The sequence below is a fragment of the Dinoponera quadriceps genome, unplaced genomic scaffold (genome assembly GCF_001313825.1).
Source record: "Dinoponera quadriceps isolate SergipeBrazil2010 unplaced genomic scaffold, ASM131382v1 scaffold827, whole genome shotgun sequence".
Classification (NCBI taxonomy): Eukaryota; Metazoa; Arthropoda; class Insecta; order Hymenoptera; family Formicidae; genus Dinoponera; species Dinoponera quadriceps.
The window spans coordinates 71,155-92,798 of record NW_014554941.1 but is presented as its reverse complement, the minus strand read 5'-3'; the positions used below and the strand labels follow the sequence as shown (position 1 = coordinate 92,798).

General features: G+C 34.4%; 1 protein-coding gene across 2 annotated transcripts; it reads left to right on the top strand.

Moving 5' to 3' along the window:
- Positions 1-171: 171 nt before the first annotated feature.
- LOC106742675 (endoplasmic reticulum metallopeptidase 1-like) lies at positions 172-14,236 on the top strand. 2 transcript variants are annotated; one of them, XM_014615868.1, is made up of 14 exons: positions 172-368; positions 513-1,065; positions 1,710-1,837; positions 1,912-2,043; positions 2,127-2,247; positions 2,337-2,642; positions 2,770-2,999; positions 3,138-3,318; positions 3,434-3,618; positions 3,783-3,938; positions 11,308-11,513; positions 11,588-11,721; positions 12,290-12,465; positions 12,586-14,236. In XM_014615868.1, exons 1-14 carry the CDS (start codon positions 366-368, stop codon positions 12,748-12,750), a joined length of 2,676 nt encoding a protein of 891 aa, XP_014471354.1. In that variant the 5' UTR covers positions 172-365; the 3' UTR covers positions 12,751-14,236. The 2 variants fall into 2 exon arrangements, with proteins under 2 accessions (XP_014471354.1, XP_014471357.1); XM_014615871.1 differs by lacking the exon at positions 3,783-3,938.
- The last annotated feature ends 7,408 nt before the right edge of the window (positions 14,237-21,644 follow it).

Genomic DNA, 21,644 nt, shown 5'->3' with positions numbered 1-21,644 from the left:
CAGATAAGAACGAAAGAAGGATTATAAAAGGGCTATGTATGTATGCGTACATTTGCGTGATCTAGATAAAGTATGCGCACGCATGAATGGTGAGTGGGGGGTTACATAGATATATATATATATATATATTGGACGCAGCACGTCCTTCTAGTTTCTATCGCGCGGGCGAACGGCGCGGAGGTTGCGGTAATTTGTATGTGCGCTCGATGCGGTACAACGCGCGTTATATACCTCAATATACTTCCCAATGCGGCGAACGAGACCGAGTAACGTGGTGTTCCCATTGTAATAACGTACTGCAAATTTCAGCGACGTGTCAAGTGTAGGATAGTGCCTTTTATCATTAAACGCTTTTTGTTGGTAAAATGGTGAGTTTATTCATCATGTCAAGTTTTTTGTCTTTTCATATTGCCACTTAAAGCAATTCTACTGACTACTTTGCTGACGCCTATGTTGTGTAACTCGAGCATTTAGATAAATGTGGCGTATCGATAACGCGATCTACACCTCAGTTTCAGAGAGAAGGAATAAGACTAAGACAGCATACGACGAGGAAAGCGTCAACTGAGTTACCTTACGAAAATAAGGTTGCTTCAAGGAAGCAAGATATACTGCCAAATGAAACTCAACATCTCCTTTTTGTCCTCACTTTCTTTCTTTTTGTATCTTTTATCATAATTGTAATTGAGAAGAATCTACCTGATCCGGTAACTATCAATACTGAGGGATTGCATCCAGGAAGATTTGTAGCTGAACGAGCTCGTAATCATATTGTGAATCTTACATCACTTGGACCTCGTATTGCTGGCAGTTATGAGAATGAAGTATTAGCTGTTAAATTTCTAATTACAACGATCAATAATATAATTAAAGGAGCCCATGAAAATCATAAAATTCTCTTGGATATCACAAAACACAGCGGTGCATTTCCTCTTAAATTTCTGGATGGAATGACTAATGTATATAGAAATGTACAGAATGTTATTGTCAAGATTGGACCTCATAGACCTACAATGCATAGCTTACTGCTTAATTGCCATTTTGACACATTTTTTGAAAGCCCAGGTAAATAAAAATTACTGTGTAATATATATGAAAATTACTGTGTAATATATATATATATATATATATAAATTTCTAAGAGAGTTTAAAAGTATGTAGACCAGACATATTGTCATATATATATATATATATTATATATATTATATATATATATATATATAATTATATATATTATATTATATATATATAATTATATATATATAATATATAATTATATATATATATATATATATATGACAAGATGTCTGGTCTACATACTTTTAAACTCTCTTAGAAATTTTTTTAACTTATAAATGAAAAAAGAAACAAGCTCATATGAGTCAATGCAAAGTATATTATTAGCAAACACCTATTCAATTAATATAATTAAATCAAAAGTTGAGCCTTCAATAGAATATTTAGGAGTCAATCAAGTTTGTATCAAGTTGACTCCTGGAGGAGTCTGTTGAATATTGGACATTGGAATAATGATGGATATGGATCTGTTTAATATTTAGCTTTTGATTTAATTATATTAATTGAGGTATTTGAAAATAATATTTTGCATTAACTTTTATTTGCTTCTTCTGAGAGCTTTAAAAATTTAACGAATGTTTTCATAATATTTAACATATGTTTTCATAATTTTCAATTATATAAAACTTTAGGTGGTTCGGATGATGGGGCTGGTTGTGCCGTAATGCTCGAGGTTTTACGAGTAATTATCCAAAGCCCAACAATATTAAAACATAGCATTGTATTTTTATTCAACGGAGCAGAAGAAAATGTATTAGAGGTATCTAATATACTTATACTTTGTATTATATTCTTATTATCAAATTATTTCATTTACTATTATATTATTTCCAGGCATCTCATGGTTTTATAACACAGCATCTCTGGGCAAAGGAAATACGAACATTCATAAACTTAGAGGCATGTGGTGCAGGTGGTCGGGAATTATTATTTCAGGCTGGACCTTATAATCCTTGGATTCTTGAGGTACATTATTTTATTCTAGTATGTCTTCTCTACTATTATTTATCGGTATTACTATCTACTAATCACTGTGGCACATTCATTAGGTTTATGCTAAATCCGTACCATATCCTTATGCATCGTCATTAGCTCAAGAAATATTCGAGAGTGGTATTGTACCTGGAGACACGGACTTTCGAATATTCAGAGATTTTGGAAAAATTTCCGGTATGTATATGTATGTCAATTACGACACAGATGTTTTAATACTTTACTGTGATAAAAGAAATGTATCAAAGTTAATTGTTCTTAAACAGGCCTTGACTTTGCATGGTCAACCAATGGTTATGTGTACCATACTAAGTTCGATACTGTTGATCAGATACCACTTGGTACTCTGCAAAGAACTGGTGATAATATTCTTGCTTTAACAAAAGGAATAATATTCGAAAATTATTTATCGGACACTAGTATTCACAGAATGCCTGGAAGTCTTGTGTTCTTCGACTTTTTGGGTGCATTTGTTGTTCGATGGCCACAATATATCGCCAGTACAATCAATGTCGCTAGTATGATTATAGCTGGGTACTCTATCCATTTGAATATGCAGAGTGCACGTAGAAGTAAGAATATATATATACATATATATAATCATTATATTTAGATCCGGCCGACAGTAGACTTCGATCGGTATACGTTTTCTTGAACAAATCCAAGTAATACATTCGAATTCTGCGTTATCGGATATAGATATTAATAGATTGGTATATGCAAAACACGTGGCAATATGCGTGGGAGCGATCGTCGCCTCGTGGATAGTATCTACATCCTCTTGTACAGTAATCGCCTTGACATTGACCAAATTAGGAAAAGTAATGAGTTGGTATGCAAGACCGGCGTGGCTGTTCTTTTTATATATTTGTCCGACCACTTTCATGTCAATGATTGTGTTCCTATATATAGGATCGAAACAAAAAAAGGCAAGTGAATTTGAGATACGTTTCTCTTCTATAACAATTTCAATTTATTTGTTAAATAATACAGTTTGTAGCTTATCCATTAATAACCACGATGCGTACGAACCAATGTCAGATTAATTCACTAATTGGTGATTGTAGGAAATTAACTCTGCATGGATTTTGTTTCAAATGTATTGTGATGCGTACGCTATAATATGGATGTGGACTTTATTCGTATGTATTTTATTTGAGATACGATCAGGCTTCATACCGCTGCATTGGGTTCTATTTCCGGCAGTCGGGAATATTATACGACACAATTTCTTCGGCAAATGTAGAGGTAAGGATATTCACAACAGTTTTTGCGAGTTTTGTCATATTCTAATGTATTAGTATTGATAGTGTTCTATTATAATCATTTTGAAATATTCATAATGTCCCGATGACTCTTGTAGATTGGAGATGGCTTTGCTACCATTTGGGAATACTGAGTTTGTCTTATATACAGTCGTTTTATTTGGCGATTGGAGCTCTCTATCTCTTTATTCCCATAATGGGTCGAAGTGGTGGCAGTATTAATTCCGAAATTGTAATGGGTATTATGTTGTCGGTATTATTCTCCCTATTACTCAGCTTTACGGTAAATCGATAATATTTTCATGTTATTCGCACGACAAATGTTTGCAATAACGGTTTGCATTGTAAACACTACAAACATTGTTTATACAGATGTTTTTGATACTTGTAAATTTCTCTTAATCTCGCACAATAATATTGCTATAACTTGCATTTTAATATTTGCAGTTACCAATAGTGCTGCTAATAAAGAATGCGGAGCGAATTATAAGTGTGATAATCGGGATATTCTTAGTCGCTATTGCTGTGTTAATTCTAACACCACTCGGATTTCCTTACAGTGGTGATCCATCATCGCCTGCTGCACAACGATTCATGATCGCGGTAACGTAATCATATTCTTTTAGAATCTTTAATTTTTGCATAAGATAATATCTCGCGTATGTTATATTACACAGAAATTTAATTGTTTTTAAAATTATTAATTATTATATTAATATGTATTAACATTATATTATTTTATATTTATATTAACGCTTCTGACTCGTACTCGCTTTGACCGTCCTTGTTTAATGACGTCAGAAGCGAGAAGAACATGCCAAGATATTTTGTATTATACTTTCAAATAAAAAGATATATTCGTAAAATGACATTTATGGTCGATTTAACATATTCGTAAAATTGGACGAACACTTGAACAATCAAAAAATAGTTGCAAAATTAAACTCATATATTTCCTTTCTAATCTTTTTTCTCATGATTTTATTAATATTAATTTTACGGTTACTGATTGTTCGAATAAAAAAAAAAAGTGTTCGTCAAATTTTGTAAATGTGCTGAATTGACCGCAAACGTCTTTTTGTGCATATATCTTTTTATTTCAAAATATATCGTAAAAAATCTTGGCATGCATTTTCTCGCTTCTGACATGATTAAACAAGGACAGTCACAGCGAGTAGTTAGGAGCCTTAAGTCCGCGTCACTCGATGCTTGTTTTCATGTTAACTCGCATGCGAACCACCATACTAGATAGTAGAGAGAAATCTGAGAGCAGCCATGCCGGAGTTTTTCAGAGAACATAATTTTCGATGCGCTCCCTGAAAAGGTAACGGTAAAAGTTGCTTGGTTCATGTTTATTTCCACATGATAGTAGGTCCGATAAAGAGTCAATCGCTCTATCTTTATTTCACCATCGATGAGCAAAAATCATACGGCAGTAGGCACGAGGCGAGCTAGCGATAATCTTGTCGCTACGCAAACATCTCTCTATCTCGCCTCTCAAAATGCTGTCCCGTGAACAACGAAAAAGTAAAACGAAAAAGGTGTAATAGGAAGTGATAAATTAGAATTATATTCATACTAATCCTTCACGATCTCAAATGGCCCATATTCCCCATGCACAAGAAAAACAGAAACCGGCAAAACAGAAAAATCCGATTTTCTTGATCATAGTCAATAAAATTAATCTATATCATAAGAAAAATATATAACTATAATAAATTCTAAAAGATTTGGAAGAGTAGATATACACAATTTCATTCGGATACATCCAATCGCAGCGGATCAGTGATTGGATGTGTTCGAAACTGAAACTGTATGCATTCAGAATTCACTCATCTGTTACTCATCTTTTTTCGTAAAGTATATTCCATAGGGAACGAGGCCATTCGAGATCGGAATACATTACTATGAATGTTTCCGATTGGTACACTAAGCGACATAATACCTTAACATTTACTAGGCCTAATGATAATGAGATTTTTCGATCGCGCAATGAATCGACATATTCGTGTATCATGACTGTTGCTTTAGGATCCTTGTCAGTTCACAGAATAATCAACAATCATGATGCACGAATGTATGGATTCATTGTACGTGATTGAAAAATTCCATTATCACTAGGCCTAAAATATTAAGATTATTATACCGCTTAATGTACTCTCTTACTATATCTTTTCCGTTCTGCTTTTTTTTGTTATCCGTGGAACTGCACCTTCGCCAGTCATTCGCGTCTTCTCATCTTCCATACATTATATTATCCGTAATTCGTGAAAAAAAAAGGATTTCGATACTTTAGACGACTTCTAGTAATGAAGTAATAAGACTAACGGCATTTATTTCTTAAAGATTTTATACTCGGTTATACCAGATGTCTGATGCAAGGCATATCAACCATACAAAAAGTATACAACAGATCAAGCTGAGAAATAGGTTTATTATCATTTCGTAAACTACGTAAACTTTCAAATTATTAACAAAAATAAATGGGCGAGTTAGCGCGCATAATGCGATGATAAGCTTGATCTGTTGTATATGTTTTATTATGGTTTATGTTGAACGCTTTATGTCGAACACTTTATATATGAATACATATGCGTATGCATATGTTAGATGGTTGCATATAAAATCGCCCGCAGGCAATAGATAGCGTTAGATACACTATTTCTTCGAATTAAAAGTATTCTTTCAAATTGAAAGTTGGCAATACACACGATGACAGGTTTATAGAGCCAAAACGCCATAGGTGACATTTGTGCGACGCGTTAACATCATATATTTTGATTGTGTTTACAATGGCAAGTTTTGTTCCAAATAAGTCACATTTGCGGAAAGTTATGCTCTATTATTTCCTGACGAAGAAATCACTCGCGGAAGCGCATCGTTTGCTAGAGAAAGTATGTGCCGAACATGCTTCATTGAGTACAACGTGCAAAGAGTGGTTTCGCCACTTCCAAAGTGGTGATTTCTTTATGGACAAGGACCGTGGAAAACCACTTAAAACATTTGAGGACACAGAATTGGACGCATTATTGGACGAAGACTCGAATTAAACGCTAGTGGAGTTGGCCAAAGTATTAAATGTGGACAAATCAACAGTTTCCAGACGACTACAGACGTTGGGACAGGTGCACAAGCAAAAAAATTGGGTACCCCACATCTTGAAGGAACGGAACATTGAACGCCGGAAAGCCATTTGTGAACTGCTGCTTGAACGACAACAACGAAAAGGTTTTCTCCATCGAATCGTCACTGGAGATGAGAAATGGATATATTACGTCCCGGGGAACCAGATCCGTCGACGCCAAAGAGAAACATCCACGCCAGCAAATCATGCTCTGTATCTGGTGGGATCAGAGGGGTGTCGTGTATTACGAGCTGTTGAAACTGTCGGAAATCATCACTGAGAATTGTTGTCGACTATAACTGATCCATTTGAAGCGAACTCTGCACGAGAAGAGGTCAGAATAGGAGAATCGTCATGACAAGTTGATTTTGCAGCACAACAACCCCAGGCCGCATGTTGCTCAACCAGTCAAGAAGTACTTAGAAGGAATGAACTAGGAAATCCTACCCCACCCGCCATATTCCCTAGACATCGCTCCCTCCGATTACTATTTGTTCCGGTCGATGCAGTCAGCGCTTACGGCACAGTATTTCACCTCGTACGAAGGAGTAAAAAAATGGCTGGATGGCTGGATTGCCTCCAAACATGTCTAATCGGAGCATCATGTCTAATAGGACACCAGGCCCAAAAGGAAGATTCATCACTGAACATTATGTTGCTCCAGTCACGATCGATATTTTGATGAGTCCCCACGCCAGACAATTTTCGACATGCTTTTTTGAAAATAACGGCTTGGATATTGTACTACGCCATTTGACATTATGCTTTTCCGAACGACGTTTTAGTGTCATTATACTAATGTTTGCACCCTTTTTTGCCAAAACCGCTTGTCCTCTTTGTAAAGAAAGATTCGAATTTTTCTGAAAAAGTCGAAGAATCACTTTATCTTCCCTGGTTGGTAGTTTTTCGCTTTGAGCCGCGATCTAGAAAGTCATCGACACTTTTTGTTTCTTTATATTGTTTTATCCACTTCCTACAAACTGTGACGACTTATGCAGGTATTTAGCAGCACTTGCAAAATTCATTTTTGGCCCTTTTGGATGACTACACAAGAAAACCGCCTCAAATCGTTTTGTATACGCAGCACTAATCTCTGAAGCTCTGTTCTCTTTAAAGACGCAAACATATCTGAATGAAACTGAGCTAACGCGTATTCAAGAGGACTGTATACATTTAGATTATCGTGGTCTCGCTTTCATTGGGTATCAAGTTTCAAAGATATCGCCGACATGCTCTTGTGACACTGTGTAGATTGTACGTGCCGAGGCAACAAAGACGGACACTTTTCCTTTTCCGAACGCGTTCTTACCGATAAGTGCTGCCTCGTGCGATTGTTCTTTTTCCTCGATCTTTTCCTTTCGAGGTGCATTGCCTTCAAATCATGGTCGATTATGGCGACGATAAATTCTGAAAAAGCTGCTCAAGTTGTTGCTTTAATTGAAGATGGCAGAAGTCGAAGGTACGTTGCTGAGACACTTGATCTGTTAATGTCAAACATGCTTATACCAGGTACTTAGACACCAATTCTTTCCGGAGAAGGCCTGTTTTCGGCCCTGGTTCGGGTCGCCCTCGATGTACCAATGACAACGATGACCGATTTATTGTTTTAAATTCGTTAAGAGAAAGACATCAAACGGCTTTTCAAATTCGCTTTTCAAATTCGAAACAATTTAAGGGATGTCCGTAACAGGAATGTATCCGTTAACACCGTTCGGAGAAGATTAGCGAAACAAAATTTGTTTTTATGCAGGCCAACGACTGTACCTTTGCTTACACGTCGCCATCGCATAGCTCGACTCAATTTTGCAGTTGAACATAGAGACTGGACTTACGCAGACTGGAGCAAAGTGCTCTTTAATGGTGAATCTCATTTTTGTCTCGATTCTCTCGATGGACGAGAACGAGTTAGTTTATCGTCGTGGTGGAGAACGATTTGCAGATTGTACTGTAGTGAGTGAAAGGCATAGCTATAATGGAGGAACTCTGTAATGATTTGGGCAGGAATTTCAGCGAATGCTCATACAGATCTGCATTTTTTTGACAAGAACACAAACACAGATGTATACGTGAAAAGCGTATTCATTCCGTATGTTTATATCCGAGAACTTGTTTATGCAAGACAATGCTCGACCACACATCGCGAGAAGAGTGCTTGATTTCTTCGATGAAGTTGGCGTAAATTGTCTCGATTGGCCAATAAATAGTTCAGATTTAAATCCAATTGAACATTTATGGGACAACCTTAGCAAGAAAGTACGAAATTACGTACCTATTCCTCAGTCACTGCAAGAACTTTGAAGAGTTCTTGAAAACGAATGGAATACAATCACACAGGATCAAATTGAAAGACTAATAAGGAGTATGCCTGATCGCATAAATGAGGTAATACGCGCACGAGGAGGTCATGCCCACTATTAATACACACGCATGAGTGCATATGCGCGCGCGCGTACGCGCGCACACACACACACACACACAATAAAATGCAATTCCGACCAGTCAAACTCTATGCAGTTCATATTGGGAAGAATTACAACCATAATTTGAGTCAATGATAGCAGTCTTAACACGCAATTCATCTTTATTTCGTAACATTGATTACGAAAAATGAAGAACTTGAATTGAATTTTGCCTTCACTTTTGCTTTCCTGGCCTTTAAAATGATTAATGCAAATTATTGAATAGAGAATCGTGCAGGTTGTGCAAATTATTCGTATAGAGATTAATGAAATTGAAATTATGAAAAAACCAAACCAAGCGCAAGGCCTCCTTAGGCCTTGTTGAATCGACGTTGTTACAAATTCGATATTGAATATCTCGGCAACTGAATATCCTAGCACAAAATTTCAAAAAAAAAGTTTGAAAGCTTTGAAACCCTACTTTTCGAAATTTAAATCGCAATTGTGCACGACGATTTTTTTCAAAGTGGCGGATGACAAAGGAAGAGCATGCAAAATTGATAAATAAAAGTTCGAGCTTGTGACGGCGCATGGCGTAAAGTAGATGTCGCAGTCTAATGGGACAAAAAGCATCTAAAAGTATAGAGTGTTTTCTTTAGGGTGCTTCTTTATGGGGCTGGATGCGATAATTATTCGCTGAGTTATGCAAATTGAAAAAGAAAACTGTTTTTTTAATTAAATTTGGAATAACTCAGCGGAAAATGATCGCATCGAGCTCGGTAAAGAAACATTTTAAAGATAACACTCTATTTTTTCATGTGCTTTTTATTGCATTGTACTGCGACATCTCATTCATGCCATGCAGCGTCACTAGCTCGGACCTTTGATCATCAATTTTCCATTCTCTCACTTTACTATCCGCTATTTTGAAAAAAAAGTGGCTGAGCATAATGGCCATTCAAATATCCTTAAGATGGACATTTGAAGCTTTATTTTACATTTTTATATTTATTTTTATCTTTATTACTTACCTAGTTATAATCATTTGAAATTTGGTCAATTTTTCCCAAATTTTTAATGTACCGTTTTTTTGGGGGACTAAGTGTATGTACGTATATACAATACATTAACACACAATACGTTACAAATAAAAAATGTAATATTATTTTATTTACAAAAAAATATTATATTGAGGAAAGAAAAATTTTAATAATAGATTGGCAGAGGCTACCTACATATTTCTTACTCGGGGACGCTTCTGAGACACTCCTCACGCGGCTCGATCTCTAAGGCTTAAGCAGTAGTGGGGAAATCGTGAGCGTCGCGTCTGAAATCGGCTCGAAATGTGCAACTATTTTTATTAATTCTAAGCCCTAGTTTAAAGCTTACTGTACTTATTGTAGATCCGGGCTAATGATATCTTAAAGGCCATCTACAATAGCCATAAAGTATGCAATAAGACATAACCAGTGAGCTAATTGACCAATTGGGTTCATACATTCCAAAAATAAATCGACAGTGATTGGTCAATTAGCTTACTGCTTATATCTTACTGTATATGTTACGTAGCATAAGTTGAGTCGTGCACGACCTAGGGTTAAGTAAGGGAGCGAATCCGAGCAATACGCATACATATATATATATATTGAACATATACCGCAAGAATTCTTAACATGCGTTGTTGTCACAAACACAAATTTTTATATACCGAATATTATTGACAGATGTCAAAACTAAAAATGATGCCTTGTTCAACCATCACAATTGATGATTGTCAAAGCTACAGCTATTTATCGCTAGAGGGCAGGTTTCAAATTATAGACCTAATATATTTATCGAAGGCACTACGTGGAGGCAGTTTATTCCATAATTCTTTTTTATTTTTTATATTTTTCATATATTTGTTATGCCTACTCGGTGGCAACTCGTGGCGCGGCAGCTCCGAATAACGGTATGGCAGCAAGCCGATGCTGTCTGAAGTCTAAACAACAAGAAAAATTAATATCCGATAAAAAATGTAGTCTGAAGACTTACTTGGACGCACAATTCCAGAATTTCTCCGGCGGCGTACGGTGAAAATTGGCGAGTGCGTCCGTGCAAAAATCTATTGCCGCTCAATGTGAGCAGGTGCAATGTTATTTTCATTATAATCATTTTATCTTTAATCATCTCAAAGCACAAAGTTTAAGCTTTAATTGAATCCCTATTAAAAGTTTCTATTACATCATGTTCATTCGCAATATGTTTTAATAATGGCCAAAAACGCGTTTTTTGGCACTTTTGACTTCAATTTTCTAAAAAACCTGACGTGATGCAAAAATTTCGTTACTGGATTTGTATTCAGCGACCAAAAATCGATGGAAAATTATATGTCTTATCCATATAGCATGTTTAATGTCGATCTATATAATTATTATTTAAAATTATTAAAATTATGTTTAACTTACAGCACAGCCAACGTCAGTATTACAATGCAGATGGTAACCTTAGGTACTCCGATACAGGATATTGGATAGTAGATTTAGATATGAACAGTCCACACAGCGTAGAATCAACAGTACCTGAAGTGGCTACTGCGATACCAACAGCTAAAGATTGTGAGAAAGAATTATATTGTGGTTTTCCATATTTAATGCCGGTTACAACTTTCTTATGGTATATATACAATGAAACAAGTAGCACGTTATCTAAAAACAAACATACGAGTTGAGAAAGTATCATTTTACTAGGAGAACAAGTTGGATATCTGGACCCGCCCCGCTCATAAGTGTTCCTACAAATCTCGAGCTCATTTCGAAGACACGATACGCCAATGTCGTCTTAAATCAACAGCCCCTGGTTAATTTCACATTCAACGTTACAGGTAACCAGTTCGCTAACAAACATTTATTAAGAGACACAATTATGTCTCAAGCCAAACGCACGCGCGAAGTAACGGGCTCGCGGCCGACTGTGTGCATTCACGCAATGACACTAGTTGAATGCAGGCAAGATTTCTCATTTTCGATTTTGACTATAACAGCTAAATATCGAAGTCAATCGAACAATGTCGAAATTTAAATATTTAAAGCCATTTTGTAACAAAACAACAACTCATCTACACTTAACATTCTAGAGTTTTAATACACTCGCCGAATTCTATATTTTAAACTTACTCTCATCCAAAAAGCGCATTTCCGCTTATGGTCCTCTATTTGTAAGTTTTTTTTTATATTTTCTTGTGTGTAGAACAACTATTACATGAGAATTTTTTTAATTATTCACGAATATAGTTATTTTGAATAATGTTTCAATATATAAGTAACAATATATATATATATATATATATTATTATTATTATTATATATATATATATAGAGAGAGAGAGAGAGAGAGAGAGAGAAAGAGAGAGAGAGAGAAATTTATATAGATATTAATCTCTAAATTTTTAGGTCCCGATCACATAGGTATAATTTTGTCTCCATACAAAGGTGTTCATCTAGAGAAATGGACTGTATCCGAAGGGAAACCACTTCAAGGTCCTATGTGGAACGACAGAGAGACTTACTTCATCTATTATGCGTGTGCCTCAGATTGTGTGCCATATATATTTTCTATCGAATTAAGTGTAAGTTTAAACAATGTGAATATCTCTATTTTCCCTCTTCAGCATATAGTAGTATATCTTGTGATTTTATCACGTATGATTCGATGACGTTTCGTATGATTTATTAAATTATACATCCAGGTGCCCGCAATGCAGAAAGGGCCGTGTTTATCCATCGCATTAGCTGGCCACTTTTTACACGGTGAACACCAAAGATCTCTAAGATTCAAAACCTTTTTAGCACAGTTCCCTTCATGGGCTGTCATTAATCCTTGGACTGCAACATATACATCATGGGAATTTTAACAAGGATCTTATCGAAGATTTCAGCAAGATGGTATGGTAGACATGAAGCAATATTATCACATGGCAGAACAGCCCGTGTTAATTAACAAACCTAACTAAATGGTACTATGTTCGAAATGGATAACGTAATTTGGTCGCTTAAATATTTAGACTTGGCGTTTAACATTTCTTAGATTGTCGACTTACTGAGTATCGGCGAACATGTTAACGAAATGTTAAAGCCGTAATGAAGAGATGTTCTCTCATTCTGAGTTTATATAAATTTTTACTAGTGTTAACAAAACATTTTTAGTGTTAACAGAATGATGTCAAATTAGCATAAGATGTTAATTTTTATCGAAAACGTAAATAATGCAAACGGGAATATTTCCCCGAATGCTTTTAACAGTGATAATTATCATTACTTTTTCTAAGGACATACGGTAATATTGCATATCATAAGCACATTGTAACAAAATTCTATTTATCAATAGTAGAAATTATCAATCGTCTAAGATGGGCTTGAGAGCACATTATTCTATGCGTTATTTGTCAATTTCTCATAGAAAAAAATAGCGCCACGAAAAATAATCTTTCATCTAAATCTAGAAATTACATACATAACATAGCAACTGTGATTGCATAATGTGCATGCATACATGCATTGATGCGTGAAACACTCTCTTAGTAAACTTCACAAATTTATAGATTTTATATTATATATCAGTACTAAATAATTACTAAATTACCTTCCTAAGTAACAATTAACCATTGCATGAATAGCATGTAATAAATTGAGCATGAATTACACGAGAGCTATTTAAAGTAGACCGTCTTATTTCGGAATATCTTAGAGCAATGTTCAGAATTATTTATTTAAATGAAGCGATTTTCAAAAGTTATGTCTTCTTATTTCCTCTTGCCGCTTTAGCTCGCCTAGCGGGCTATGCAATTGACAGTTGCAGTGATCAGCTTCAGTCAACCGTTGACATTGTGCGAAGTCTGTTCCTAATATCTGAAAAGTTCTTATCGAAACAATTCCTTTATATATAATATAATTAATATATTATAATTTTAATAATATATAAATGTATATTGTTAACGTATAAAAATATATATGAAGGAGTTGTTTTGATGAGTTAATTTGTATGAAGTTTCAGATATTAGGAACAGACTTCGCACAATGTCAACGGTTGACTAAGGCTGAACGCCACAACTGTGAGTTGCACCGTCGAGCCTCCAGCAAGAGCAACAAACTGGAGAGACAAAGGAAAATAAAGGAAACATAAAATCGTATCATTTATATAAATAATTCCGAGCATTCTTAGAGCTTGCGTAAATTCGATAGTTCAATATTTAATCAGCTATATTTGTTATTTGATACGAAATGTGATTCAATGCTGTCGTTTACGAACAAAGTACCTAACAATAACAGGCAGTATAAATGACAGCACGAGAATAATATTTTACATTCCCTTTGTCCTAGTTTTAAAAGAAATGATAAAAATCCTTCATAAATAGAGCATATCAAAAAAATAAAACGTGATGTAATATTTTCAAAAATATTTTATTTTTAATATTTTATATTATATAATTTAACTTTCAGTATTTCAACGTTTTGCATTTAGATATCAATTACCGTATTTTTGGACATAATTGGACATGAGCAGTGAATTTGCTCTCAAACGCAAGTTTTTGATTTCCGTTTCTTTCTGCAACTTGGTACTCCGTGTGAAAATATTTTATATCTTCGCTCATATTAGAAACGTTTTCAACAATTATGTGTATTTGTTGATACACGCGAAACATTTATTTCACAGTAATGTACTTCTCGCAATATGTTCTGCACAAATAATTGCTATTTTGTTTTATTAAATTTTGCTTCACATCACTTAATGTGCAACGTTAATTTTTGTAATTTGAATTTCAATGTGTATTGCTTAATAACTATATTCTCTATGTTCTCTATAAATTTGCAATTAATATCAGTTTCTCCCATGAACACCATTTTAAGTGAGATTTTGTTAGCTGAAGATAACATTTACTAGCAATATTATTGCTACTTAATAGTTAAAGCAATATAAGATATAAAATTTATATTTTTTATGCAAATCAAATTATTTCCATCGATATACTTGCATAGTTCTCATTGCTTAAACGCTTATGCCTATGCCACAAGTAACTCCATATAACTTAGAGTATTATTCATTTTCCGACGCTTCACGAAACACACATATATTGACATAATTATTACTATGAAACTTCTTTAAAGTCTTTGACGAATAAACAATTATCATTAATATTGACTAATAAACGAATATTATAGTGATAAATAGTACAACGTATTTCATATTATAAAACAATAGTAGTTTTATATGAAGCAAGATTATATAATGGTAGTAAAATATATGACGGAATTTTATCGATGATTCTAAGGAAAATTTCACATCTGAAGCATGTTAAAGAGAAAACTTATAAGAACGTGTACGCTCGCGCGTGTGTGTGTATGCGTGTGTATGTTGTGTGTGCGTATGGTATATTTGTATGTTTTTTTAAATTGTTTCTCTTATTGTTTGTTATTATGTGCGTTTACAGGGTGTCTGATGCAAGATATGCCAATCATCACATATTTGTATTTTAAATCAATATGAACAAAAAAGTTCTGTATCATTTTACAAGTAAAAATTCGAATTATTAATGATTGAAAATGGCTATGTATAAATACTTCTATAATTAAAAACTCAAAAATTTACGTGTTATTTGCAAAACGATAAAGGACTTTTTATTCAGAGTGGTTTAAATTTACGAGTATATGACAGCTGTTCTATCTAGCGATAAATTTGAGATTCGAAGTTTAAGGTTCAATATACTGATGCCCTAAGTATAACAGCTGTCAAATGCTTGTAGATTATGTTATTCTGAATAAAAAAGTTCTTTGCCACTTTACACATTTTTTAGTTATTAATTAAAAAGCCTTTATATATGTCCATTTTTAACCAATAATAACTCGAAATTTGGCATGTTTGCAAAATGGTAGAGAACTTTTTTGTTCACATTGACCTAAAATAAAGTATGTGACAATTACCACACTTTGCGTCAGACACCTTGTATATGATTAATACTTTTATATTAGTGTTATACAAAATGTCCAGAAAGTTTTGACGGAGCGGCCATGTATAAATAAAATAGGTTTAAACTGAGTAAGAAAGTCATGTACTATTTTACAAAATTTGCAATGTTAATGAATAAATTAATTTTGTGTGAGTGAGCGCACGAGAAGCGATAGGCTAGACTCCGTAGGCATACAAAGAAAGATTAATTAATTGCTCATTAATTATTGCAAATTTTGAAACATAATATATAAGTGTCCTGTTCAGTTTAATCCATTCTACCTGCATACGGCCGCTCCGTCAAAACTTTCCAAACACTCTGTATAATTATCCATATCTGTTACACATATCTGTTATTTTATGTAACTGTTTATTAATTTTTTTGTAGTGTTTTTGCTGGATAATTTCAATTTAATTAACGCAACATCTCTATTACACAAATCCATATCCATAATTCTACTTGATTTTTTGTGCACAAAATTACGAATAATAATTATCTTATAATTTATAATTATAAAATCAATAATTATAAACAATTTGCATTTTATTCAGACAACTTTAATACAATCGAATGTTGAGATTTATTGTTTCCTTTGCGTGCTTTTTTATATCTACATAAAGCACTTTTATGTGTTCTGTGATTTCTCGATTAATTGTCACGGTAATCACCATCGATAAGTTAGCAATAGGCTGATTATTGTATAGTAAAAAGTTTATCATGCTGTTAACAGGGTTTTCGTTTTATTGTTAGGAATAAAACGAAGTTAAATATTAAATTAACGAATTTCTCCGTCGTTGTTTGTCGCTCGAATGAATTCCAAACGAACGAGCGCACTAGTTTTCGATGTGAACAAACTTTTGCATCATGCACAAATTGAAGATAAAATTGTATTTCGATAACTTCGTTTTACGCCAAATGTTTTCGCCGGCCAAAGGTAAAGAATCCATCCATTGCTAACAGTTGTATAATTGTGATCGCTGATCATTTCTATCGTCCTACTTCGCCCTACTACGGGGCAGGATAATACCTTTGCGATAAATTGCGATACCGTGGATCGCGCCATTTGATTCAAGGGATTAAGATTTGATAAGCGATGCGATGCATAGTAATATATGATGCCACTTGTTCGCGAATTTATACAGACATATGTTCCTGCTTGTGTTCGAGCTTTAAGTTGTTGATATATATATTGCAATATTGTTATTTGGCAGTTGTTGTTACATGATTAAGAGATAGTTCGAAGAAAAATAAAGAATTAACAATACTACAAGGAAAATCCATTTTTTTTATTATAATGTTTCATTACATTTTACTGTTACCATTCAATTTATCATGACAGCAGCATAATTCGAACTTTTGATAAATATTGTACACACAAGTATCATGCTCTGATAAATTAATATGTACATTATATGAACTTTAATATCTTTCGTCTTTTCATGCGTATTCATAGTATTATTCGTAGCTTTTTCTCGAATCTTACGTAAATTAAATTTCGTACCTGTATTAACGTTACGAGTCTAATCAATGCAAAATTGTTTTTGGTTTTTGTTACTCAATAAGTCTTTTGTTCACCAAATCAATTTTCTGTTTCCCGTAGTTGTCACAATGACAATGACGCTATCTAAATGTTACGATCGCTCTTATAATAAAAGAATTGTATAGTGGTGGACAGAAAGGTTGCAACACTTTTTTTTATAAGTTTCGAAACGCATCTCGTGTCCAATATGAAAATTTGTTTCTTATTTTTATGAGATACATTCTGCTCTTTGGATGAGATGCGTTGCAAAAAAAAAATCTTTCTGTTCACTGCCGTACAATCAATTGTAACAATAAAGGCGTCCAACGTGTTGCGACACGTTGCAAGTAATTACTATGTTTCAAGTTACTCAAGTAAAACTACACACATGGACGCGCATGTGTGCATAATTGATATATTAAGTGTACAAATTTATTCTCGGCCCTAATATTAACCACTTGCGCTGACAAGAAATTCACAGACGCGTGTGCCAGAACGGTCCAGCGTAACTCGCTGGGAGGCGTCACACAATGTTCGATGCCTTAGAGAAATCGGAGAAAGACTTATATCTTCTAAACTAATTTATTTTCGACCTAGGACTTCTAATAGTTCTTTGAAGGGAATATAACGCATCGATTGATGATGAAATTACATAAATACGAATAGTAAACTTGTTTATTAATAATCATGCAAAGTGTGGTATCTCTCAAAACAGTCTAAAACATGTAATGGAACGAGGCATTTCTTACATTCCCATGTAGTTTCACTGCGTTTTTTGTGTTTGGCACACACTCTACACCTTCGCTGTGGATTTTTTTTGGCATTTGTGGGTGGAATATTTCTCGGGAAATGTCCCCATTGCTTTACCTCTAAACGATTGGGTGTGCTACCAACAGACATCCTTCCACGTTTTTTATAATCGGGAATACATACAGCTTGTAAAATTTGCTCTGCCACATCTAATCGAAACTTCGAAAAGGAAAATTTCTTGCTTTTTGTTACATCCATTTTCTTACGGAATAAAACATAAGAATTAAAAAGCGCAATATCCGCTAAGTAAAAAAATGTTCTTTTGTAACTTTTTACATATTTTCTCATGAAGGAAAAAGAAGATAAGTAACTATCTTGTAAATTCACCCCACCCATGCCATCATTATACTCTAAAACAATATTGGGTTTTGTAACAGGGCTATTATTATTATTCCACCTCTTCTTTTCCACTTCCACCATCTCTATTTTCGAATGCTTTGTGGATATTACATATATGTCTTTTTTGTCTTTCCATTTGGCAATTAAGATGCCATTAGACGATCTTGAAATCACATCAGATCGTTTCAGTTTTGCCTCTGCAAGTTCTTTGGGCATATTCTTCCTATTATACCTCATTGTTCCTATGATATTAGTTTTTATAGATTGCAACTTTTCAAATAGTCTTGGCGAAGAATACCAATTGTCGAGAAACAGAGTGTGTCCGTAACCAGATATTAGTGTGCACATAAACATCGTGACATTTTCCGATGCACTTGTGTCTGCATTTTTATTTCTATCTTGACCCATGTATATCTTAAATTGAATGCAATATCCCGACTTTGATTCGCATAGTTTATAGAATTTCACTCCAAAGCGGGCTCTTTTCGATGGATTATATTGCTTATATGACATGCGGCCTGTATACTTCATTAGCGATTCATTTAATGATACATTTTTCTCGGGAGTGTAAATAGTCTTAAATTTTTCATTGAAATAATCGATTATACTTCGCAATTTCCATAAACGATCATTATTATTGTCTACAACTTCGTTGTTAATAAAGTGTAAAAAGCGGGATAGTTGGGCAAATCTCCAAAATGGCATGGTTTTTCGAAATATCGGAGTTTCGATTATGCTTCTTTTTGACCAATAAGCTTGAATATTGTTTTTCTTCACTTGCGACATCAAAATGCATAAAGCAAAATAAGCTTTTATTTCGTCTACATTCGTATCTCTCCAATTGTCTTCATATTTTTTTAATTTGCGAGTTCCATTTTGGAGTGTCTGACTCGCGTAACGATTTGTTTCTGTCACAATGATTTGCCAAAAGTCTTCCGTTAGTATTTCATTTGCCATTTGTAAAACTGTGACATTTTGCCCAACTGGTATATTTATTTTTGAAATTCGTGAATATTTCCATATTTTAGCTATATTTTGGGTGTCTTCCCATATCCATTCCTTAGATATAGGATTAATTTCACAATCTTGATTTCTGCTTTCTTCCTCGTTATCAGATAATATTCTACGCCGATTTCGAAGTGGAAAAACGATTTCATCGAAATCACTATCACTCTCACCACTATCTTGTTTCCTTTTTTTACTTGTCGGAATAATATCGTTAACTTCACTATCGCTTTTCATTTTAGAATATAGGTTATATATTGACAACTGTACGCTATGCAGTGCAATGAGAATCAGTGCTCTGGCAAAGAATCTCAGCCGAAGTGCCACGCACGTCGTTTTTGTTTCTGTAACAATTGCCTGACGACGTGTATACCACGTCGTTGGCGATTTTGCGACAAAAGTATAACGACGTGAGTAGCACGTCTTTCCAGCGCAAGTGGTTAAATCAATTGTAACACTTATTTAAGCGGAAAGTTTTTGTCGCCAACTTTAGGGCTGTATAGTACCAACACAATAAACCATAAAACTGAAATATATAACTGACATAACCTCAAATACTTCACCGTGAGCGCAGAAAACACGATGGCGTCTGACAAGCAACACCAGGCATTGTTCTTCGCATTTCAATTAAATAAAAACACGTCCGTGGCAAAAAAAATGATTTGTGAGGCATTAGGGGAAAGTGCTGTATCTTCTAGCACGTGTAAAAAATACTTTTACAGGCAGTAAGCCTAAGCCGTTCTACTGCACGATAACGGGAGGCCACACATGGCGAAAACAACCGAGAACACGCTTGATTCGTTGGGCTGGGAAATTTTGCGGCACATTTGGCGTATTCACTAGATCTAGTTCCGTTAGATTTTCGCTTGTTCTGGTCCCTCCAACACTACAGATTCCCATTTCAAAACGTTCGAAGAGGCCGAAAAATGCATTATCGATTTTATTGATTCTAAACTGGCGTCCTTTTACCGAAAGGAGATTCGTCATCTACTCGAAAGATGACAAAAATGTGTAGATGCTGCTGGAGATTACTTTGTTGATTAAAATGTATTCTGAGTTTATATAAATAAACGTTAATTTTCATTTAAAAAGGCCAAAAATTAATCTGTATACCTAATATTTAATCGTAAAATCACATTTTACATTAATTTTGATTACATTTACATTAATAATGATTAATTATGTCACATTAATAATTATTAATTAATTACATTTAATTATGATACGCCTATACATATTGCATACAAGGAATAAAAATTTGGTTGAATTTCTCTGGTAATGAACAAATCAAACGCATTTTGACGAAAGAAATCGAAAAATTTTTAATTCTTACAAATCAAATTCGGTTTTTATAATCAGAAATTCTGTTTCCGTCAACTAAAACGCGTTGTTCATTGTTAGGTAAATTTAAACAAACTTTTCTCGTACAATAAAGTCAGAAAGAAACTTCACATTTTTTCACATAGTGAAATCTTAAATAATATTATTTAAAAGTTACAAGTTAGGAATATTCACTAGGGAAATCCATATCATGATCCTATTTGCATATGATCTTTTTAATATATCCATGGGATCCATGGTGATCAAAGACACAGAGCCGGCAAATGCCTGTTTCTGTCTTGCGTTTCGTAAGAAATGTGTCAATATTGACACATCGGCATTCTGTAAGGCAAGTATGATTTCCTGGTCCGTTAAAACGATCCGCGACCGTCGTGTCGTCGCACTGATCTCTGCGTCGTGTCCGGAGGATTACAATTGTACATTAACTTTTTATCCGCGTAAATGTGGTGTTATGCGTACCGAAATTACAAACCGCTCGTGACAAGCAGATTTCGTCCTGGTGGAGCAACTATTTGCTATGCAATTATGAGAAAAGTTAATATTAGGTGAGAAGAGAAACTGACTCTTGACGGTAAAGTTGTTGCAGCAACAGCGATCTTAAAACGAGACTCTTCGGAAGAATCGACCAGCGAAGTAAGTAAAACATTGTTTATACGTGAAATCACGAGGAATATATTCTCAAAGCACATTTCTAATGCCGAATATTCTTATCATTCTTGTCCATCTTTCCTCGAGCTGGCCATCCCATCGACATTCAATACATTCTTTGTATCAGACAAGTCGGATTTGA